Source organism: Mirounga leonina, unplaced genomic scaffold (assembly GCF_011800145.1).
Source record: "Mirounga leonina isolate KUSES-001 unplaced genomic scaffold, KU_Mleo_1.0 Mir_153, whole genome shotgun sequence".
In the NCBI taxonomy this organism is placed as follows: Eukaryota; Metazoa; Chordata; class Mammalia; order Carnivora; family Phocidae; genus Mirounga; species Mirounga leonina.
The window spans coordinates 10,336,191-10,359,689 of NW_023270387.1; the positions used below are offsets into that span (position 1 = coordinate 10,336,191).

The 23,499-nt window shown below is 39.5% G+C and overlaps 1 protein-coding gene across 4 annotated transcripts in view; it reads left to right on the top strand.

Annotated features, from left to right (window-relative positions):
• The window catches only part of HTR3B (5-hydroxytryptamine receptor 3B), a 52,669-nt gene that overhangs the window by 7,910 nt on the left and 21,260 nt on the right, over positions 1-23,499 (top strand). Inside the window, exons 1-2 of one of the 4 annotated variants that reach the window (XM_035008977.1) lie at positions 14,355-14,453; positions 15,378-15,538. The exons of the other annotated variants lie outside the window; for them this stretch is intronic. Of the exons in view, the coding sequence (XP_034864868.1) occupies positions 15,395-15,538 (144 nt within the window). The 5' untranslated portion in view covers positions 14,355-14,453; positions 15,378-15,394. Of the gene's footprint in view, positions 1-14,354; positions 14,454-15,377; positions 15,539-23,499 lie in introns of those variants that run through there. 4 annotated transcript variants of the gene reach the window in all.

Here is a 23,499-nt window from a genome sequence, read left to right on the forward strand (position 1 = left end):
AATTCACTTCTAAAGCACAAAAACATCAGCATTCATTGGAGGAAGATTTTACACACACACACACACACACACACACACACACCCTCTCTACCCTTTAGGCATAACAGAATTCAGAGTCTCAGTAAAACATAATATGCAGGATATAATCCAAAATTACTCTGATATATAAAGAACCAGGAAAATATGACCTATTATCAAGGGAAGAGACAGAGAGGCCAGATCAAGATGTTAGAATTAATCAGACAAGAATATTAAAGTATCTATGATAACTATACTCTGTGGAGTAAAGGAAAACATACTCATAATAAATGAGAAAACAGTAAAACCTCAACAGATAGTTATAAAATATAAACAAGAACAAAATGAAAAAATTTCAAAAGTAAGCATTCAGTATCTGAAATTATAAAGTCATTGAATTGGCTTCATAGTAGGTTACACATTGTATAAGGGGAAAACTATAACATTGTCTTACGGTGTGTGTCTATTTAGATGTAATGCATCTGACAACAAGCATAAATAATGGCAGGGCTATTAAATGGAACCAAAATGATTGCAGAATTACTACATTTTATGGGAAAGTACAATAGTAACTCTAAAAGTAGACTGTGAGGAGTTAAGAATGTTTATTTTAATTCCTAGCATAACCACAAAGTAAATTGTGCAAAAAGTATAGCTAAAATGCTAATAGGTAATCTTTCATGGATATTAAAAATCAAAAAATCCAAAAGTAGGCAGAGGGGCACCTGGGTGGCTCAGTCATTAATTGTCTGCCTTCAGCTCAGTCATGATCCCAGGGTCCTGGGATCGAGCCCCACATCAGGCTCCCCGCCAAGCAGGGAGCCTGCTTCTCCCTCTCCCTCTGCCTGCTACTCTACCTACTTGTGATGTCTTCTCTCTGTTTCAAATAAATAAATAAATCTTTAAAAAAAAAAGTAGGCAGAAAAGGAGGAATAAAAAAACAGGAGAATATAGAAAACAAACAATAAAATGGGAGATTTAAATCCAACCCTATCAAAAACTACTTTAAATATTAGTGGACCAAATATTCCAATTAAAAAACAGAAATTAACAAAACAGAATTAAAAGGAAGACCCAAGTATGCTATATGCAAGAGATGCACTTTAAATATAAAGACACATGTAGGCTGAAGGAGAAGATATACCATGTGCTGTGGACTGAATGTTTCTGTCCCCCCCAAACTCATATATTGAAATCTTAACCTCCCAATGTGATGGTATTAAGAGGTGAGACCTTCTGGGGGTGATTAGGTCATGAGGGTGGAGCCCTCCTGATGGAATTAGTGCCCTATAAGAGACCCCAGAGAGCTTCCTAGTCCTCTTTCCATTATGTGAAGATAAAAGAAGTCGGCAGTCTGCAACCCAGAAGAGATCCCTCACCAGAACTTGACCGTGCCGGCACCCTGATCTTAGGCTTCCAGCCTCTAGAACTGTGAGACATAAGTTTCTGTTGTTTATAAACCACCCAGTCTATGGTATTCTGTTATTGCAGTCCAAACAAAGACACTGTGTAAACAGTTAACACAGAAAGGCTGGAATGGTATTCAGTGGTATTAGTATCAGACAAAATAGACCAGTGAAAAAGAGTACTATCAGAAACAAAGAGGGTTGGGCGCCTGGGTGGCTCAGTTGGTTAAGCGACCGCCTTCGGCTCAGGTCATGATCCTGGAGTCCCGGGATCGAGTCCCGCATCGGGCTCCCTGCTCGGCGGGGAGTCTGCTTCTCCCTCTGGCCCTCCCCCCTCTCATGGGCTCTCTCTCATTCTCTCTCTCTCAAATAAATAAATAAAATCTTAAAAAAAAAAAAAGAAACAAAGAGGGTCATTTTATAACAGCAAAAGCATTGATTCATCAAGAAGACATAATAATCATAAATGTGTATGTGCCTAATAACAGAGCTTCGAAAATACATGAAGCAAAAACTGAAAGAATAAAAAGAAGAAACAGACAATTCCACAATAGCAGTAGGAGATTTTAACATCCCACAGGAAGTGGTCCATCAAGGGGCAGAAAAAAACAATGAAAATATAATCTGAACAACACTATCGACCACCTCGATCTAACTGATACAGAATGTTACAACGAACAATAGCAGAATACATATTCCTTTCAAGTATACGTGGTGCTTTTGCAATGAATCATATGCCAACCCATAAAACACCTCTCACTCAAAATAAAATTATCGAAATCATAGAATATGTTCCTTGACCATACCAAAATTAAAAATCAAGAAAAATGCATATGGTCCCCAACTTTTTATGATTCCACTTATGATTTTTCAACCTTATGATGGTGTGAAAATGATACACATTCATTAGAAACGATACTTTGAATTTTTATTTTTTCCTGGGCTAGTGCTATGCAGTATCATTCTCCCTCATGATGCTGGGCAGCAGTAGTAAGCCCCAGTTAGATCACAAGGGTCAACAACCGATCCACTTATAACCACTTTGTACCCATACGACCATTCTGGTTTTCATTTTCAGTATAGTATTCAATAAATTATATGAGATATTAAATACTTTATTATAAACCAGGCTTTGTGTTAGATGATTTTCTCCTACCGTAGGCTAATATAAGTATTCTGAGCACATCTAAGTGAAGCTATGATGTTTGGGAGGTTAGGTGTATTACATGCATTTTCCACTTAATTGTATTTTCAACTTATGATATAACCTTATCATAAGTCGAGGAAGATCTATACAGTATCTATAAAAACATCCCAAATTTTAAAATAAACAACTTCTAAATAATCTATGGGGCAAGAAAATCACAAGAGAAATTAGAAAGTATTTAAAGCAGAAAAGTAATGATGGGACTCCTGGGTGGCTCAGTCAGTTAAGCATCTCAGGTCATGACCCAGGGTCCTGGGATCGAGCCCCACGTCGGGCTCCCTGCTCCGCGGGGAACCTGCTTCTCCCTCTGCCTGTCGCTCCCTCTGCTTGTTCTATCTCTCTGACAAATAAATACATAAAATCTTTTAAAAAGGGCGCCTGGGTGGCTCAGTTGGTTAAGCGACTGCCTTCAGCTCAGGTCATGATCCTGGAGTCCCTGGATCGAGTCCCACATCGGACTCCCCGCTTGGCGGGGAGTCTGCTTCTCCCTCTGACCCTCCCCCCTCTCATGCTCTCTCTGTCTCATTCTTTCTCTCTCAAATAAATAAATAAAATCTTTAAAAAAAATCTTTAAAAAACCCAGAAAAGTAATGAATATACAACATATCAAAATTTGTGCAATGCCACTAACCCAGTGCTTAGAGGAAATGTATGGTTTTATTTTATTTTTTTATTTGAGTGTAGTTGACACACAATGTTACATTAGCTTCACATGTACAACATAATGATGCAAAGAAATTTATACATTATGTTACGTTCACCACAAATGTGGCTACCATCTGTCCCGATACCTCCCTATTACAACATCATTAGCTATATTCCTTATACCGTCACCTAGTCATTCCATAACTGGAAGCCTGTATCTCCCACTCCCCGTCACCTGTTTTGCCCAACCCTCCACCCCCCCCACCCGTCTGGCACCCATCCATTTGTTCTCTGTATTCATAGGTCTGGTTCTGAAAAGGCTACATACTGTATGGTTCTACCTTTATGACATTCTAGAAAAGGTGGAACTTTCTAACATTAAAATTCTTTATGGTTTTTAGTAATACTGTTTATAACTTTTCAGAGGGGAAGGACCAAGGCTTTATTTATTTCCACTCTTAGGAAGAAAGTAGGGAAGCTACCCCTTAAAGAGTCACTGAGTCCCTGGGAACCTCGGGTGCTCCTAGGGACCAAGAGTTTGGAGAAGCAAGAGTAAAGAAGCAAGCAGAGAGGAATTTGACAGTGGCGAGCAGAGTAGAAATAGATTAGATGGGGTGGCGTTGGGGAACCTGAAGAGGAATGTTTAGAGCAAAGAAGGAAGACTAGTGAATGGAGGCATGGCATGACTCTGAAGTCCTGGAAACGTGCAGGGTGGAGTAAAACACACTGGAGTTGGCTGGAGTTCTCCCGGGCTGTGGGTGCAGTGGCTGCCACAAGGCGGCGCTCTGACTACATCTACTTTGGTTTCCACTGTGCTTTTCATTGTCCCACTCCTCTCTCAGTCTTCAAGGGCTCTAACTAGAGGTCTGTCACACTCCAGCCATAGTCAGCCAGCCTATTATTAGTGCCAAGCCTTCCGCCTGGAGCAATGACAGTGTAAATTTCAGCAATGGCAGAAAGGGGACAGATACAGCTGTTGTGCATTTTAGAATAATTGCTACAGGCCATTTGGAGACAGCTTTATAATAATGGCACTTATACAGACTTATACAATATTTCCCTTTTCTGTTTTATTCCCCCCTCAACACTTTGCAACATGAGTTTGTTAATCCACTCATCTCATGAGTCTAGAATTATTGTCTCCCTAATTTTATTTGATTTTACTTTATTTTATTTATTTTTTAAAGCAACAGGCATTTATTTGGGCAATTAGAATTGCAAGTCAGAAAACAACAGATTCAGGTAGAACCTGGGTCCTGTCTGCTCCCCAGTTTTACAAAGCAAGGTACCATCCAGCCCTTTCATACCCTGTTCCTTCTGCAAAGAGCTCCGCTCTCCCTGCCCTCACCTAATTGACTGTCTTTTCCCAACACAAAAGCCATTTGTGAAAAACCTCTCCTACCCGACCCAAGTCTGGCTCTTGTTTTTACTTCCATTGTCACCTGTTCACTCACCGGCTAGCTAGTGTTCATCTCATTGCATTCTAAATGGGTCTTATCTATCACCTCTGTTCCAAGTTCCTTGAACTTTCTTATCTTATATTACCCAGTGTCTGCCACAATTCCCCACATAGTGAGCAGATGAATGGATAAATAAAGCAAGCTCTAACAGATCAAAGCCCTTGCCCCATCTTAAGTCCATAGCAGGGTTGGAAATATCCAGAAACTTAGACCCGAACCAGAATATCTTCCACCTGCTGTGGTTGACTGTGACCTCTCCACAGAAGAGTTGTTTTTGGTTTTTTTTTTTTTAAGATTTTATTTATTTATTTGACAGTGAGAAACACAGCGAGAGAGGGAACACAAGCAGGGGGAGTGGGAGAGGGAAAAGCAGGCTTCCCGCGGAGCAGGGAGCCCGATGCGGGGCTCGATCCCAAGACCCTGGGACCATGACCTGAGCCGAAGACAGATGCTTAACAACTGAGCCACCCAGGCGCCCCTCCACAGAAGAGTTCTAAATGGGCCTACATGGAGAGGTCCTGTGTCCTGCATTGAGCCACAGATCAGGGAAGATTCCCAGAGCTGGCACAGCAAGACTTCAAGGCCTGGACAGCACAGACCACTGAGTCAGACTACCTGCCTTGCATTGCAGTTGAAGCGGTGTCCCTGGAGCTGATGTAGTCAGAGGCATGAAAAGAAGCAGCAAACCTGGGATTCCATGTTCCTCTAGTTCTGGGGGCACATCTCCCTCCAGGTAACTGTGAGACCCCTGAATCTGAGGCAGCCTCTGAGAGAATCAGAGAGGCATGAACTACCTGTGTCTGTGCCCCACATTTATCCTTTGCACTGCTGGCTAGCTGGTTCTGGAGGAAACCAAATAAAAGCAGTCTTGCTCTGAAGATCCCACCCATCCTTTGTGAGTTGGTGGTGGAAGAACAGCATATTGGGTGTGGTTGTGAAAAAGCTCGTCCTTGGGGTGCCTGGGTGGCTCAGTTGGTTAAACGACTGCCTTCGGCTCAGGTCATGATCCTGGAGTCCCTGGATCGAGTCCCGCATCGGGCTCCCTGCTCGGCAGGGAGTCTGCTTCTCCCTCTGACCCTCCCCCTTCTCATGTTCTCTCTCTCATTCTCTCTCTCTCAAATAAATAAATAAAATCTTAAAAAAAAAAAAAAAAGAAAAAGCTTGTCCTTTTTGGTGTCCTCTTTCTTGCATAAACCAAGCTTCTTTTCTGCCCACTTGTCAATTCTTCCCTCCCTCTCTTTCCTCCATCCTTCTCACATATTTAACGAGTCCTAACTAGGTGCCAAGCTCTGTGCTGGAGATACAGAGATGAATAAGGCACAGTGCTCTACCCTCAGGGAATTCACAGGATTCTGGAAGAAATAGGGAAGTAAACAAATAGTCTTAATTAAAAAAAAAAGTCATAATATACTTGAAAAAATGCTATCATATAGGAGGTCTCTCTGAGGCCCTGGAGGCTCGGGGAGTGGGCCATGACACACTAGCAGATGTTTAGTAGCCAGCTGGTGGGAGGAGCCCTCCTGATTGGCAGGCAGCGTTTGCTGATTTCTAAGTGTGGCAGACCTTCCCAACATGGCTGATTTCAAGCTACTAACCGGATGTCGCTGAACACAGAGTTGGGCAGGTCGACACACAGTTGGCTTTTTTGCTGCAGTCGGAGCCAGCTCCAGTACACAACCATGATTTCACCTTCTAAGACCCTGGGCAGAGAATCCATTCAAGTTGTGCCTGGGTTTCCGACCTACAGAACCATGAGCTCATAAATGAGTTTTGGCTGAAGCTGCCAAGTGTGTGGTAATTTGTGATGTTGCCATAGAAAATTAAACAGAGCCTGTTATACGGATGTCAAAACTAACGCTTAGAAATGGTAAGCAGTTTGACCAAGGCCATGAGCCATCTAGCAAGTGATGGAGCAGGGAGGGAAAATGACATGTGTCAGACTCAAAAGCCTGGAAACTTACTCCCGTGTTCTATGACTTCCCATAGAAAATCAGGTCACATAGCCATGAAGGGCCAGAGTCATGGGGGGTACGATTCCTCTGTTTGTTTATTCATTCATTCATTCATTCATTTTTAAGGGCCAGAAAAAAAATGTGCATTATTATTAAAAATGAAATTCTGAGCCAGAAGAAAATCAGATGTTGAGGGTGGCTTTGGACTTTGAAGTGGTGCCCCAGGAGTTACCTTGATATTTATTTCAGAGGATAATGCTATGGAGTAAAAGAAATTTCATATGGGACTCTACTCATTAAATATTTGATTTTGGCTAGAGCATCCATTTCTACTTTTCTACTCCAGCCTGACCAGATGTGCTCAGAAAATCTGGTTTCCCCCGAATATGTACATCTGTCAAAATTCCTGTCAATTTTCGCACAACTGCCAAGGAAGTGAACAAAGAGAGTTAGCCATTAACTTCAAAGAACTTTGTTGGAGAGGAATAAAGATATTTAAGGTCTATTTTGTGAACTAATTGCATTTGCATATTTATGGGATTTACTGATATAGCAGTAATTAAAAACTATTTAGTAGTCTTAAAGGACACATAACTCAGTCGCTGTTTGCATAATAAACACTTCCTTATTATGTTTGCATAATAAACCCTCTCCCCCGCCTTCTTCTAAAAGACACTGGTCCAGCTAAGAGGTGTCATATTTTACTTGGAAATGATGGAGAAACAAAGTACAAGGGCTCATGGGAATGTGGAGAGGGGGGCTACTGAAAGAAATACATCTCTAGGTACTTAATTGTAGGCCCGACCTAAACCGTGTTCGGGAAACAGCAGATTCAAACTTCAGATTAATAAGTCTTTCTTTTCCCAGCTGATATTTAAGAAGCCTGAATGCTGAGCTCCTGACAATTCCATTTTTTTTTTTATTTTAATACACTGATCTGCTTGAAGGACCTGAATGGGGTTCATCTCACATTCATCCTTCCTAAAGAGCTGAGAGTGGGGTAGTGGGGGTGAGATCCTTGAGTAATGGATTATAAGAAACAATGTGAATTAAAAAGTACTGTATTAAGGAGAACAGACAGTTTTCATGAAAAATTAAAGGTTGAACAGGGAAGAGATACCAAATCTAAAGGCACTGAGTAAACAAACTACATCCAGACAGGACAGTAAGGTAGGAAAAAGAAATATCTGAGCCATCTGGTGCTGCAGAGCAGGGCGATCAAGAAAGATCAGGAAGCATCTGTATATAAACTCTTTTGAAGACCAGTCACTCACACAAAACCTTTCCCATCTTGGCAGAATTCATCAGCCAGTAAAGAGCTGTAATGGGCAGGATCACCAGACTGTTGTTAAATTAGCTAATGAAGGTCGTAATGTACCTGTATTACACATCATTAGCAATGGCCTTCCAGTAACAGATGGGTATATGAGGAAGTGAGAAGAAAAGGGAGGGGAAGCATGTCCCAGAAGGTTTGACTTAGAGCCATGGCTTACTGAAATGCGTGGCAAGAATATAATGTCGATCATCATCTCGATTAAACCTTTGCATAAAGGCAAGCTTCCGCGTTGCCTTCCCATAAAAAGTGCAGTGCACATGGATATGCTGCCTGTAGCTTGCCTTTCTCCCGATGGACAGGCCTGGGACCTTGGTGGCCACATCAATCCTTGGTGATCTTCTCTCTTAATAAAGCCCCATTTATCTGGCCACCCTCTCTAAAGGATATTTCTCAAACTTTTCATAACTTTGTATCAAATTTCCTCTACCAGATTACATTTTTTTCTGAAATATTTTCAAATACACAGCAAGACTGGAAGAACAGTAGAATGAAGCCCCCCCCCCACCAATTGAGAATAAACCAACATGATGCTCTGTCACCTGTGAGTACTTAGTGTGTGATTCTTACAAACAAGAACCTCACATGATCTCAATTCCATCAAAATCAGGGAATTAGCACTGCTACATCATTACCATCTAATCTACAGGCCCCAGTTTGAGTCTTATGAATTCTCCCCAAGATGTTCTTTGTAACAACAGGACCCAAGCCAGAATCACACGTTGCACTGAGTCGTCATGTCTCTTTAATCTGCTTTTGTGTGATACAGTTTCTCAGTCTTTCCTTAGCTTTCATAACCTTGACACTCTTGAAGATGATATGCCTATTTCGTAGAATGTCCCACGGTACGAGGTTATCTGGTGTTTCCTCCTGGATAGATTCAAGTTTTGAATTTTTTGCAGGATGATAGCAGAAATGCAGCTGTCTCTTCTCAGTTCCTTCTATCTCATGGCACACAACTCCCATGATTGGTAATGTTAATTTTCATTGTTTGATTAAGGTGTTGTCTGCCAGATTTTCTCCATGGAAAGTTGTGTGTGTGTGTTTTTTAATCATTGTGATTAATGAGTATCTTGTGTAAGTGTCCTGTTTTTCATCAAACTTTCACCAACTAGTTTTTATCAGACATTGATGTTTCTTGAGTGAATAATTACTATGAAGATTCTAGCATTCCTTCTACATTTATTAGTTGGCATTCTTTTTTTTTTTTTTTAAAGATTTTATTTGAGAGAGAGAGCAGGGGAGGGGGCAGGGTCCGAGGAAGAAGCAGACTCCCTGCTGAGCAGGGAGCCCGATGCGGGACTCGATCCCGGGACTCCAGGATCATGACCTGAGCCGAAGGCAGTCGCTTAACCAACTGAGCCACCCAGGCGCCCTTATTAGTTGGCATTCTAACTTAAGGAAAAGCCTTCTCTTCTTTTCATTCATTTGTTTAAATCAGCATGGACTTGTGTCTTAGTATTTTATTTAGTGGGTTATAATTCTTCACCATCATTATTGATTCTGATGCTGGAATTGTCCCAGATTTGGCAAGTGGGAGACCCTTCAGGCTGATTATGTCCTTTGACCATGTCCCTATTATTCACTTTAGCACTTCTTTACTTTGTGATGCAACGAGATGTTCTAGGCTCTTCTTACACTTCTCCTGTCCATCCCTGAAATCGGTCATTTCTCCATTTCTTCCTTTTAGGTAGGCATGTTATTTAGAAACTAAGCTCTGGGTATTGGGTATACTCATTGCTACTGGGGTGTCCCTCCCCCCAGACCCACTGGTGGACAGACCTAGGGATGTATGTTTGTAAGGACATGTGCACACACATTTACATCTGTGTTTATTTCCATTCTTAGCAACGTGTATTGAGAACCATGAGTTCATACTGATACCTACAAAACCAGCTCAACACCACAGGGCTTGTCCTAGTTTTCTCCATTTCCGTATTTGTAACTCCTGTCACCAACAGTAGGACACCAATCAGGCTACATTTTATAGGTAGATGAAAATTAAGACGAGAGCTTCATAGATTTTAAACAAAGGGGCTGAATAATTAGGAGAAGAGGGATCAGGTATGTACTTTTCCCCATCAGTTTGCTCTGTGAAACACATCTCAATCCTGTGCCTCTACAGTAAAAAGCAGACAGACGCTGGAAATGGTATGGAATTTAGTTTTCGTTTCTAGAGCATCTAGGGGTCTACCAATGGCAGATAGAGTTATATAGAATCATGCCTCTTTTTCCTTAATAGTGAAGAGTGGATGGGTACTCGATCAAAAGGTGAAAGAAAAATCTTATCGAATGATGTTAAACTTTAGTAACTCTCATCTTCAATAAGCCTGGAAGCATCCTCTCATACGTAGTTACTTTCTGAATTGTACGCAGTGACAATTGAAGAAGCACTCCCATTTATCAAAAATCAATGTTTCTTTTAATTAAAGGGGCTTAGGAAAAACAAAAAGCACTTTTCCCACTGTATTGTTAGCAGTCGTTCTTCATCAGACAATACCAGGTTTCCATTAGCTCTGTGTAATTCCAGAGTCCAATAGCCACTGTCAAATGCTGAAGATGTAGCTGCATAAGTCTGATTTAGAACAGCTATTTAGATCTCAATTATTAATGAAATTAGTGTCCTGAATGTCAGCAAGAGCACTGCCTTAGGTAAAGACTGTAAAGGAAATCATATTAGTGTGGAATTTCCTCTCCTTAGGGGCTCCTCTTAGATTACATTATTCACTTAGCTATCTCCTGTCAGGGAAATTGAAATGTTGGCCATGATCTGATCCTGGGGCAGAACCAAATGGAGAAGTTAAGGGGTATCGCAGTGGTATCGATTCCAAAACATTTATGTGGTGCTGGCATTGCCTTCGGTCCTGTTTAGTGTTTACAAATAGCACCAGCAAGGACAGCATACACTGGCCAAGAGAGAAGAATGGAGTGAAGAGGAGCCCCTTTAGGAAAAACTGAGTGGCAGTCCATCCGATAGGCAAGCTTGCATATCCTCCCTTGGGCCGTGCCTGGGGACACGGGCAGGTGCCATGGTTCCTCTGTGGCCCTTCGTCCTGGTGGCTGCCTCAGGTGGGTCCTTTCATTGATTTTATTTTAGGCATTGAATGTTAACTCTTAGAAGCTAGAGACAATATTTTTCTACCTTGTGCTGTATAAGTCCTTACAAGTGTTCGTTTTTATTTATCCTCTGTAAAACGCCAGTCCTGCAAAGCTACGTGGAGCCCAGTGATTTGTTCTGTCTTTGCTCCTACAATTACAGAAACATATATACAAGCAGAGTCACACAGTGGGGCTTTTTACACACAGCTGAAAATATGCTCGGAAATGTTCTAGTTGTTTGCTAAATCTCTGCTTCTCTAGAAATCAAGCTCTCTTTGTGGCGCTTTACACTGATAGTTTGGGGCATTCTTTTTTAGATTTGCTTTTATGTCTGAATAACAGATTTTTAGTATCCAAAATAGTCTTGGCTTCGTTATAAGCTTTCAGTAGCCCAGAGAAAGAGTCTCTTGGATACAGCATGGCTATGGACACCTGGATATCATTTCAGTATCGGGGGTTTCCCCCCGCCGTACAAAGTTTGTACAGACAATGAATATATCTCTAGAGACACGTACTAGAAACTTGCATGTTTTGAGTGTACAATTCCCCTTAAAATACTTTAAAAATTAATATATTTTTCTGAATTTCTAGAACTGAACTATTGTGGTACGAGTATTAACTCCACTGAATTGGGCCATTTGCCTTAGGATCCAATGGATTCTTAAAACACACACACAGATCAAGAATATATGTTTATGCTGGTGTTCCCCCCCCAACACCCCACTTTCTTGAGGGGTCTCCTTGAGCTCATATCTGGGAGTTTCCATGTTTTAAAGTGTAACTGGAAGTGGAGTGAGTCAATTACAGAGATGAGGAAGGAATTTGGTAGCCCAGCAGCTGGAAATGATTTTTTATTGGGTGGAGAAGAAAAATAACCACTTATCATTAAAGTAGGAAAATCCTGAACGTTGAACTTAAAGGATAAAAGCATATCTTAATTATAAAAATGAAAACAGGAAATTTCATTAAATGCCAAATGGCTTTCTTAGCAGAAAATAATTGTGAACATTAAGCTAAGTAAGATAAAATAGAGAAATAAAGGTAAGGAAAAGGAAGAAATTCTTCTTAATGATGTCTCTTTCTAATGTTTTGTATTATGCTTGATTTTTGTTCTAAATGTGACAGAAGGTGTGTTTTAATGGTGCCTAGCAATCAGTGCTTGACCATAAATCATACTGGGGACATGTGTTGCAGAAAAATCTGCCCTCTGGAATTTTTGCTGGGTTAATATCAAGATGATTTGTAAATACAAGAGCACTAAGCCAACCACCAGTTCAAGGCCGCTGCTTGAAGGTAGTGTCCTGGGCAAGAGGCCTAGATTAGGAGACCTGTTTAGTTCCTCCTGCACTACTCACCAGCCATGTGACCTTGAACAAGCCAATTAATCTCTCAGAGATTCAGTTCTCCTGTACGTTAAATGTTTATTTTGCATATCGTGAAGATCAAATAAGATAGCATTGTGAAACTGTAAGGTGCAATGCAAATATAAGATATTTATGACCTGCAAACATACATATACAGAAAATAACAATGGGCTGTCTTTGCCCAGTGATGTACACCATGTAACACATCAGTCTTCTTTTGAAGGGCTACTCGCTGCTGTCCCTAATAGTCTCAGGCAGCCAGGTCAGTGGAATGTCATGATTAAGAGCTTGGGCTTTGGATCCAGATCAGTCAATTGTGTTTAAATTCCAGCCTCTTCATTGGTAAGCTGTAGGACTTTGGGTGGTCCTAACCTCACTAAGCCTCTAGTCCCTCACCCGTAGTAAAGGGACTGCTCATGGGGCTGGAGAGTACCCGTCTCGTAAGGCTATTGTAAAAAACCAAATGAGATAATTCACATAAAATGCTCGTAGCCCAGTGCCTGACACACAGGGAATTCAATAGACCACACACCTAAGTCTCAATCTCCTTGTAGCTTCTCAGATATATGTATAACTCTTACAATCCTAAAGATGACATACTCACTAAAGTGAGAACAGCTCTTTTCATCAGAGTGCCCAGAACTCTTTAAGATAGAATTCGTTAAAGCAAGGGAAACAAAGGAATAATTCTATTGTATTCTTATCTTTTTTTTTTTTTTAATCTCTCTTCACCTAAGAGTGCTTCTTAGCTCAGTCCCTGACACATTCAACTTTCCAGAAATCTTACAAGTGAATTATTTGGAGCCAATCATTAACATCCATAGAGGCAGCGCTAACGAGGAATCTTCCCTGGGTCTGTGGATAGCTTCCATCAGTGTCTGTTAAAACATCACTGAACTGTGAGGCATTTAGGGCTTGTGTGAATGTCACATTAGCTTTCAAGGGGCATAATTTACTGTTAATTAATGGTCACTTAAATCCTTAATCTCTCTCCTGTAATTGATCTTTCTCCTCAGGCAAATTTGCATTCATAGTAGAAATGTAATTTATTATTTCTTCCCATTTTAAGCAAAGAACGCTTTACCCTTATGGTTTATTTAAGCATACTTCCATTTCCTTATTTTTCCTATCGTTGCTTGTTTCTCTCTTGTTCCTAGTTCTAGATTCCAGAACTTTCTCTTTTTACCCAAAGGCTTTGATATGTTCTGGAAAATATGTTTATCCATAGGGGACGTATGGATTGTTTCCTAGAAAAGATAGCAGAAGGGAATTTGAGTCTTTATGAGCAGAGGGTATAGAGAAAACACATTCATCTCCCAGAATTATGTTTTAACTCCGTCTCAGATAGTTTCCTGTATTGAAACATGCACATTTCAGTGTTTCCCCAACTGGGACTTGAATTGGGAGCTCCCAAGCGAGGTGAAAGTGAAGTTGCCCAGAGCGAAGTTCACAGGAAAAGCACCAGACCAGCTTTGCTTCGTGCTCCTTATTTCTCTCCCCTGGGGTACACCAGCAAGAAACGATCTCAGGAAGAGAGATTCACAGCACATTTTTTTGACGATCACGGTTCCCAAAGACACTAAAAATGATGCCTGCTGCAAGCCACCTACCTTGGTCCTGCATGCCTGAAGAGCGGATGCCATTTTAGGCATCTTCTTGGGTGAATCGTTAGTTAGGGAGTTAAAATGCTCATTAGCTTCGCAGCTCTGGTGGTAATGAAAGTGAATATTCCACTCCCACAATGAGTCTGCAATTGCACCTCCAGCATCGTTGTTAGCATTTTGGTCACACTGACACTGACAAATCATAGAAATTGCAGCCTGTGGCGGCAGGTGACACGACATCATTCATAAAGAAATGGGTATAAACAGATCTGTCGCACAGGGAGAAGATATCTCATTTACAGTTTCCTGCTGGATCCCGCATACCTTCAGCCGCTCATCAAAGTAACCATCAAAACCACTGACAGGTGAGGTGAATTCACGCACAGGACACTACAGATAGATTTCACTCACGCACTATGGCAGGAGGTGTGCAATTTGCTTCAGTCCAATGACTTAGTGAAGCTTTGAATCCCCCAGGAGCTGGCAAAGCTTGTGAGCAAAATATCTTTTTGCAATTCAGAGGAAACCCTCACATATTTGTCAGTTCCGATTGTTGGTGCTCATTTCTCTTGCTTCTTTTCCCCTGGCCTCCCCCACCGCAACACCAATCACCGCTCCTCTACAAATCAGGATTCCCAGGCCATAAAGAATGGTTCTTCTCTGGAACCAGAAAGAATTTTCCCAAAACGAAGATCTCATTTTCTGACAAATGTGTTTTATTTAAAGACAGTTGAGTGAGAAAAGAGATTTTTTTTTTTTTTTGAGGAGAAAAGTATGAACTGGAATTTTATTGATCCCATTATTTAGGAATCCACACAGATCTTTGGGTTCACTGGTTTGTCCATGTTTCTGCTTGGATTTCCAATTTAACTATTGAATTACAAATGGAAAAAATCAAAAGAAAAATCCAAGGAAGAGATCACTTTTGGCTAAGTGTATAGGAAGGTTTTTTTCTGTGTATTAGGAGGGGGTGATACAGAAATAAAAGGTTCTGTCTCTAAGATTCATGATTGCTGTGAAAACAGAATTGTAGGTGCAGTTTGGATCCTTGGAGATCGGATTGATTTATTTATTGTCACAATGAGCTGTCTCTATTGGGCAATCAGGTCATCAGCTTACTTTAAATAAGCATCTGCCAAAAAGCCCACCAGCTGGCTGGGAACTTCAGCAGTTTGGAGTAAGCTGAAAACCGTATTCTGCTAGGAGCCACCAAGTCTTGAACAGTCTGAGATCTCAAGATGCTAAGCTCCTCTTATTTTCATCCTCACGATGACAGTTGTGTTTTTCAGAAATCCTAGCCATAGATATGCCTCATCCCAGGAATCCTGCTCTGTATCGTCTCACCAAGCAGCTACTCCAGAAATATCACAAGGCAGTGAGGCCAGTTCACGACTGGACTGAGGCCACCACCGTGTATCTGGATGTGTTTGTCCACGCCATATTGGGTGTGGTAAGGACCGTCTTACCCTTTCCGATTCCTGTTACCCTTTTGTAAAACTATCTGTTTTATAAAAAAAAAACAACAACAAAAACAAAAGCCTGCTGTTTATGCAGCAGCCTAGTTGAGCTGGTGGGGAAGTTGTACTAGACTCGTGTTAGCAGTGAGCATGAGGTAAAACATTTATTAGGCAAATCATGCTTTCTAGTCCCCGACTTGCAATGTGAGAGGCAGATCATCTAGAAATAGGAATTTTATGGAATTAAGACATTTTAAAAATTGTGGTCATAGACCACTTTACATATTTTATGAGTTTGCTGAAACCAAAAAATGGTAATAGGTATTTTTTCTTTTCCTTTGGCTCACATTTCTTAGGGCTGGTAGTCAATTTAAGAAAAACATCTACCACTTATTGCCTGAAATTGAGAAAAAGAGCAAAAAGGGTCCTGGTGCTTGAGTTTATACAAGGTGTTTGCTAAGGGTGGTGAGGGAAGATTTGCTTATAAAACTATCTTCTATATCTAGAAAGTGGGTTGTTGTGGAAATTAAATGAGAGAATTCATGGAAAGCAGTTAGCAGAGATCTTAGTATGCCCTCCATAAATGATGGCTTATCCCTCCTTCCTCTTTCTCCTTTTTTCTTAATCACTAATCACAATTCAGTATCAATAGGTCCCAGATTTATTTTGATTTTTCTTTTTTTTTTTAAAGATTTTATTTATTTATTTGAGAGAGAGAATGAGATAGAGAGAGAGCATGAGACAGGGGAGGGTCAGAGGGAGAAGCAGACTCCCTGCCGAGCAGGGAGCCCGACGCGGGACTCGATCCTGGGACTCCAGGATCATGACCTGAGCCGAAGGCAGTCGCTTAACCAACTGAGCCACCCAGGCGCCCTATTTTGATTTTTCTTAAGAACAGACTTTACTTAACTTGTTTGTTAATGTAGTTTAATATTTTTTTCAATTTACTTCTCAAAACTTTTTTTTTCTAACTGAGGTATAACATACATATGTTGAAATACGCAGATCTTAAGTATACAGTCTGATGAGATTTGATAACTGGGTGCACCCATAGAATCCACACCCCTATCAATATAACAAATATTTCCATCACCCCAGGAAGACCCCTTATTGACTTCTCAGCCAATCCCATCCCTCCATCCACAGAGACAAACATTGTTCCGATTGCTTTCATCATAGATTATTTTTGCCATTTCTAGAATTTCATATGAATGACATTTTATTGTGTGCCCTCTACTGTGTCTGGATTTTTCATTCAGCATCATGTTTTTGAGGTTCACTCATGTTGTGTTTATCAGTAGTTTTTCTTTTTTATTGATGAGTAGTATTTGGTTATGGTTATACCATGCTGTGTTTTTCCATTCTTTTTTTTTAGGGAGCGGGCACAAGAGCAAGCAGGCGGGGGGTTGGGGACGGGTGGAGGGGCAGAGGGAGAGGGAGAGAGAGAATCTTAAGCAGGCTGCACGCCCAGCGCAGAGCTGGACATGGGGCTCAGTCTCACAACCCTGAGATCATGACCTGAGCTGGAATTAAGAGTCGGACATTTAACCCACTGAGCCACCCAGGTGCCCCTCTTTATCCATTCTTATGTTGATAAGCATTTGGGTTGTTTGCAGTGTTGGGACATTCTTAATAAAGCTGCTATGAACATTCCTAAACAAGACTTTTTATGTACATGTTTTTATTTCTCTTAGGTAAAACCTAGAATTGGAATAACTGCTTCAGACAGGTGTACCCTTATTAAGAAACTGCCAGACTGATTTACAAAGTGGTTGTATATTTTACACTCCCACGAGTCAGCTATGAGAGTTTCCATTGCTCCACATCCTCATCAGTATTTGGTGTTATTAGTCTTCTTAATTTTAGCCGTTCTGTTGAGGGTGTAATGGTATTTCATTGAGGTTTTACTTTAAATTTCTCCGATGGCTAGTGACCAGGAATTCTTTTTCATGTGCTTATTGGCTACTTACATATCTTTCTTTGTGAAGTACCTTTTTAAGTCTTTTCCTTTTTTTTTTTTTTTTTTTTTACTGGGTTGTTGGTCTTTTTATTATAGACTTACAGGCATTGTTTATGTATTGGCATATTTTTACATTGCAAATGTTTATTACCAATCTCTGCCTTGTCTACTAATCCTCTTAATGGGTCTTATGATAAACAAAGATTTTAAAATTTAACGAAGTCCATTGTAAATCAATTCTTTAGTTGTGGTTAGTGCTTTCTGGGTACTAAGACACCTTCGATACTCCAGGTTCACAGAAGTATTTTCTGCCAGAAGATTTATAGCTTTTACCTCCTTAGATTTAGCCCTATGATCTATTAAAAATTAATCTTTGTGATGGTGTGGGGTATGGGTCAGTTTTTGTTGTTTTTGTGTTTTGTTTTTTTGCATTCAAAGAGGAGTTGAAAAGGCTTTCCTTTCACCATTGAATTGCTTGGTGCCTTGGTTGAAAATTAAATTGACTGATAAATGTTGGGCTATTTCTCTTGAAATCAGGCAGTGTAAGTCCTTTGCATTTCTACATAAATTTTATAATCAGCTTGTCAGTTTCTATTTTTGAAAAAAAACTGCTGGGAGTTTGTTTAGAATGGTATGGGATCTGCAGAGTAATTTAGGGGAGAATTGACATCTTAATAATATTGAATATTCCAGTTCTTGAATACATGATGTCTCTCCATTTATTTGGGTCTCCAGCAGTGTTTTATAATTTTCAGTGTAGAAGCTTTACACATATTTCTATTAAATGTATCCCAAAGTATTTTTGATGCTGCTATAAATATTACTTGAAATTTTTTATCTTCTATTTATTTGTTATTATAGAGAAATATTAATTCTGCTTGTTGACTTTGTATACTGTGGTCTTGTTAAATTCACTTATTAATTTTAGCAGGTTTTTTGTAGGTGAATATTGTCTACACATACAATCATGGCATCTGCAGATAGTTTTACTTCTTCCTTTCTAATCTGTTTATACTCTTTATTTTTTCATTGTCATGTTGCATTGCCTCTGACCCCTCCGACAATTTAACAGAAATGGTAAGAGCAGACATCCTTGGGTATTCCCATTCTTAGGGGAAAATTTTTCACTATTAGGTATGATCTCAGGTATAGCTTTTTTTTTTTTTTTTTTAAGATTTCATTTATTTATTTAACAGAGAGGCACAGCGAGAGAAGGAACACAAGCTGGGGGAGTGGGAGAGGGAGAAGCAGGCTCCCTGCGGAGCAGGGAGCCCGATGCGGGGCTCGATTCCAGGACCCTGGGATCATGACCTGAGACGAAGGCAGACGCTTAATGACTGAGCCACCCAGGCGCCCCCAGCTATAGCTTTTTTATCAGTGTTCTTTATCAGATTGAGGAAGTTCCTTCCTATTTCTTGTACACTGAGAGTTTTGTTTTGTTTTTTTAAATCATGAATGTATATTGAATTACATCTAATGTTTTTCTCCATCTATTTGGGTGATCAGATAATTTTTCTGTTTTATGCAGTTAATAGGGTAAAGTACTTTGATTGATTTTCAAATGCTAAAACGTCCTTGCATTCCTAGGATAAACCCCTTAATCTCAATATATTATCCTTTTTTATATATTTCTGGATTTACATACCTACTTAATATAGATTGCATCTATGTTAATGAAGAGTATTGGGCAATGGTTTTTATTTTTTATTTTTATTTTTTGTAATGTACATGTCTCGATTTGGTATCAGGGTTATGCTGGCCTTAAAAAACTGTTAAAATGTCTTCCCTCTTCAATTTTCTGAACGATTTGTGTAATATGGATATTTTTCTTTCTTAATGTTTGATAGAATTCACCAGTAAAACCATCTAGGATTGGAGTTCTCTTGGTGAGAAATTATTCAAATGTGAATTTAATTTCATTAACATGTTTAAGGATGTTCAAATTTTCTATTTCTTCTTGTGTTGCTTTTTTTTTATTATGTTATGTTAGTCACCATACAGTAGATCATTAATTTTTGATGTAGTGTTCCATGATTCATTGTTTGGGTATAACACCCAGTGCTCCATGCAATATGTGCCCTCCTTAATACCCATCACCAGGCTAACCCACCCCCCACCCCCTCCCCTCTAAAACCCTCAATTTGTTTCTCAGAGTCATAGTCTCTCATGGTTCATCTCCCCCTCTGATTTACCCCCCTTCATTTTTCCCTTCCTTCTAATGTCCTCCATGCTATTCCTTATGTTCCACAAATAAGTGAAACCATATGATAATTGACTTTCTCTGTTTGACTTATTTCACTTAGCATAATCTATTTATGCAAAAGTTGGGTATTCGTCCTAATAATGTTGATGCAAAAGTTGGGTATTCATCCTTTCTGATGGCTGAGTAGTATTACATTGTATATATGGACCATGTCTTCTTTATCCATTCATTTATTGAAGGGCATCTCAGCTCTTTCCACAGTTTGGCTGTTGTGGACATTTCTGCTATGAACATTGGGGTGCATATGGCCCTTCTTTTCACTACATCTGTGTCTTTGGGATAAATACCCAGTAGTGCAATTGCTGGGTCATAGGGTAGCTCTATTTTAAAATTTTTGAGGCACCTCCACACTGTTTTCCAAAGTGGCTGTACCAACTTGCATTCCCACCAACAGTGTAAGAGGGTTCCCCTTTCTCCACAACCTCTCCAATATTTGTTGTTTCTTTCCCTGTCCATTTTGGCCATTCTAACTGGTGTAAGGTGGTATCTCAGTGTGGTTTTGATTTGAATTTCCCTGATGGCTAATGATGATGAACATTTTTTCCTGTGTCTGTTAGCCATTTGTATGTTTTCTTTTGAGAAGTGTTTGTTCATGTCTTCTGCCCATTTTTTGACTTGATTATTTGTTTTTTGGGTGTCAAGTTTGGGAAGTTCTTTATAGATCTTGGATATCTTGTGTTGCTTTTAATAATTTGGGTTTTTCAAATAATTCTATCTATTAATCCAAGTTGTCAAATTTGTTTGTTTATAATATTGCTTTTGTCATCCTCCTGTGGGTAATTTGTGTTTTCTCTTATTTTCCCTTGACCAATATTGTGAAAGTTTTATCAGTTTTACTAATTTTTTTCAAAGAACCAAATATCACTTTGAATTTTATCTGTTGTTTATTTCTGATATCTGCTCTTATCTTTACTTAATTTCTTTTTTTTAATTGTTTTCCTTTACCTACTTTCTTAAAGTGGAAGCTAAGATTATTGATTTTAAATCTTTCTAATTTTAGCATTTATATTGTAAATTTCCCTTTAAGCACTGCTTTAGCTATATCCTACAAAATTTTGAAGCATTTAAAATTGAGACATAAATTACATAAAATGAAACAACTTTGTAAAGATGATCGCTCCACCCACCCCCAATACTTGGCAACCAGTGATCTTACCTTTCTCATTAGAGTTTTGCCTTTCCAGAAAGTATTTTACCCTTGTTTTGGCTTCTTGCATGTGGCACAGTGCCTTGGAGATCACACATGTTTTGCTCTAGAGTTGGTAGCGTTCCATTGTGCAGGTGTGTGTACTGCAATTGGTTTATCTGTTCACCCGGTGTTGGACATGTGGGTTATTTCCAGTGTGGGGAAATCATGAGTAAAGCCACTATATACAATTGCATATGTTTTCACTTCTCTTGGATAAATACTTAGATGTCGGATTGCTGAGTTGTATGATAAGCCTGTGTTTAACTTTATAAGATACTGCCAAACTGCCTCCCAAAGTGGTTGCATCATTTTGCATTCCGCCTGCAATGTATGAGAGTTTCAGTTCCTCCACATGATGGTCAGCACTTGATATTGTCAGTGTTTCTAAATTATAACCATTCTGGTAGATTTGTGGTGATAGCTCTCTGTAGTTTTTAACTTCCATTTCACCAAAGACTAATGACACATTTAATGTGTGTGCTAATTTGCCAATTGATATCTTTTTTGGTAAAGTGCTCAAATCTTTTACCCATTTAAAAAATAGTGTTGTTTATTATCTTATCGAGTTGCAGGAGTTCTTTATATATTTTGGGTCTATTTCTGGACTCTATTCTACCTAACTGATCAGTGTTTCCCCTGACACCAGCATACTGTCTTAATTACTGCAGCATTACAGAAGTCTGGAAATTAGTGTATGTCTTCCAAACTTCTTCTGTTTCAAAATCATTTTGACTCTTCTAGGTCCTTTGCATTTCCATATAAACTTTAGAATCAATTTCTATTTTTAAAAAAGTGCTAGAATTTTTATTGGGATTACATTAAATCTATAGATCAATTTGAAAAGAATCAACATTTTAATAATAGCTTTATAATCCATGAGTGCATCTTAGCTCTCCATGTATTTAGTTCTTTAATTTCTCCAAGTAATATTTTGTAGTTGTCAGTGTTTTACACATATTTGGTTAAATGTATCCCTAAGTATTTCACATTTTTGGTACTAAAATGAATCTCTTTGTGGTTAGCATACAAAAATATAGTTGATTTGTATGTATTGGCCTTGGATCCTGTGATCTTACCATCTCTTGTTAGTTTTATAGGCCTTTTTGTAGATTCTTTCAGATTTTCTTTCTTTTTTTTTTTTTTTAAAGATTTTATTTATTTGACAGAGAGAGAGAGAGACAGTGAGAGAGGGAACAGAAGCGGGGGGAGTGGGAGAGGGAGAAGCAGGCTTCCCGCCGAGCAGGGAGCCTAATGCGGGGCTCAATCCCAGGACCCTGGGATCATGACCTGAGCCGAAGGCAGACACTTAATGACTGAGCCACCCAGGCGCCCCTCTTTCAGATTTTCTATATAGAAGATCATGTTGTCAAACTGAGGGTTCTAGAGGGGAGGGGGGTGGGAGGATGGGTTAGCCTGGTGATGGGTATTGAGCAGGGCACATTCTGCATGGAGCACTGGGTGTTATGCACAAACAATGAATCATGGAACACTACATCTAAAACTAATGATGTAATGTATGGGGATTAACATAAGAATAAAAAAATTTAAAAAAAGAAGATCATGTTGTCTGTGAATAAAGATAGCTTTGCTTCTTTATCTCTATTCTTTCTACCTGTATTTCCTTTTACTGTCTCTTGCGTTGGCTTCAACCTCCAGTACAATGTTAAATAGAAGGGTGTACTACTCCATAAATATCAAATTCCACTGGCGTGGAATATACAAAGTTTGATAGTATGAAAATCTTCTCTAACTTTTTAAATTTTTGTTGTTCTAGTAATTTCATAGTGAGGAGTGTTAAAATCCCCAACTATAACTGTGCTTTGTCTATTTCTCTGCTCTGTTATTAGGTGAGTATACATTTAGAATTACATGTCTTCCTGATGAACAGATCCTTTTATATTATTAAATACCCCTCTTCATGTCTGGTAATATCCTTTTCTTGAAGTTTTTCTCATGGTGTATGAGAAGGTTTTCTTGCATGGTGTATGTTTTGCCATCCTTTTATATTCAGTCTCTGTGTGACAATGTATTCAAGGTCATTTCCTGGAGGCAGCATATAGTTGGGTAACTTTAATTTTGAAATAATTATAAATTTACAGGAAGTTGCAAATAAATTTACAGGGAGATTCTATGCACCCTTCACCCAATGTCCCCCGATGTTAACATCTTAGGCAAATGTAATATAGTTCCAGTTCTAGAACATTGACATTGGTTCAATCCACAGAACTTATTCAGATTTCTCCGGTTTTACATATATTCATTTGTGTGTGCGTGTGTGTATATAACTTTATCACATGTGTAGCTTTGTAACCACTTCTACCACATCAAGCTACAAAGTCATCACCACAGGGCTGCCTGATTCTACCCTTTTATAGCCACAACCCTGTCCCTGTCGCCTATCCCTAACCACTGGCAACCAATAAGTCTCTCCTCCATCTTTGCAATTGTGTTATTTTGAGAATGTTCTATAAATGCAAACAGACAGTATGTAACCTTGGAGATAGGTTTTTCCATTCGGTGTAATTCCCTTCAGGATCACCCA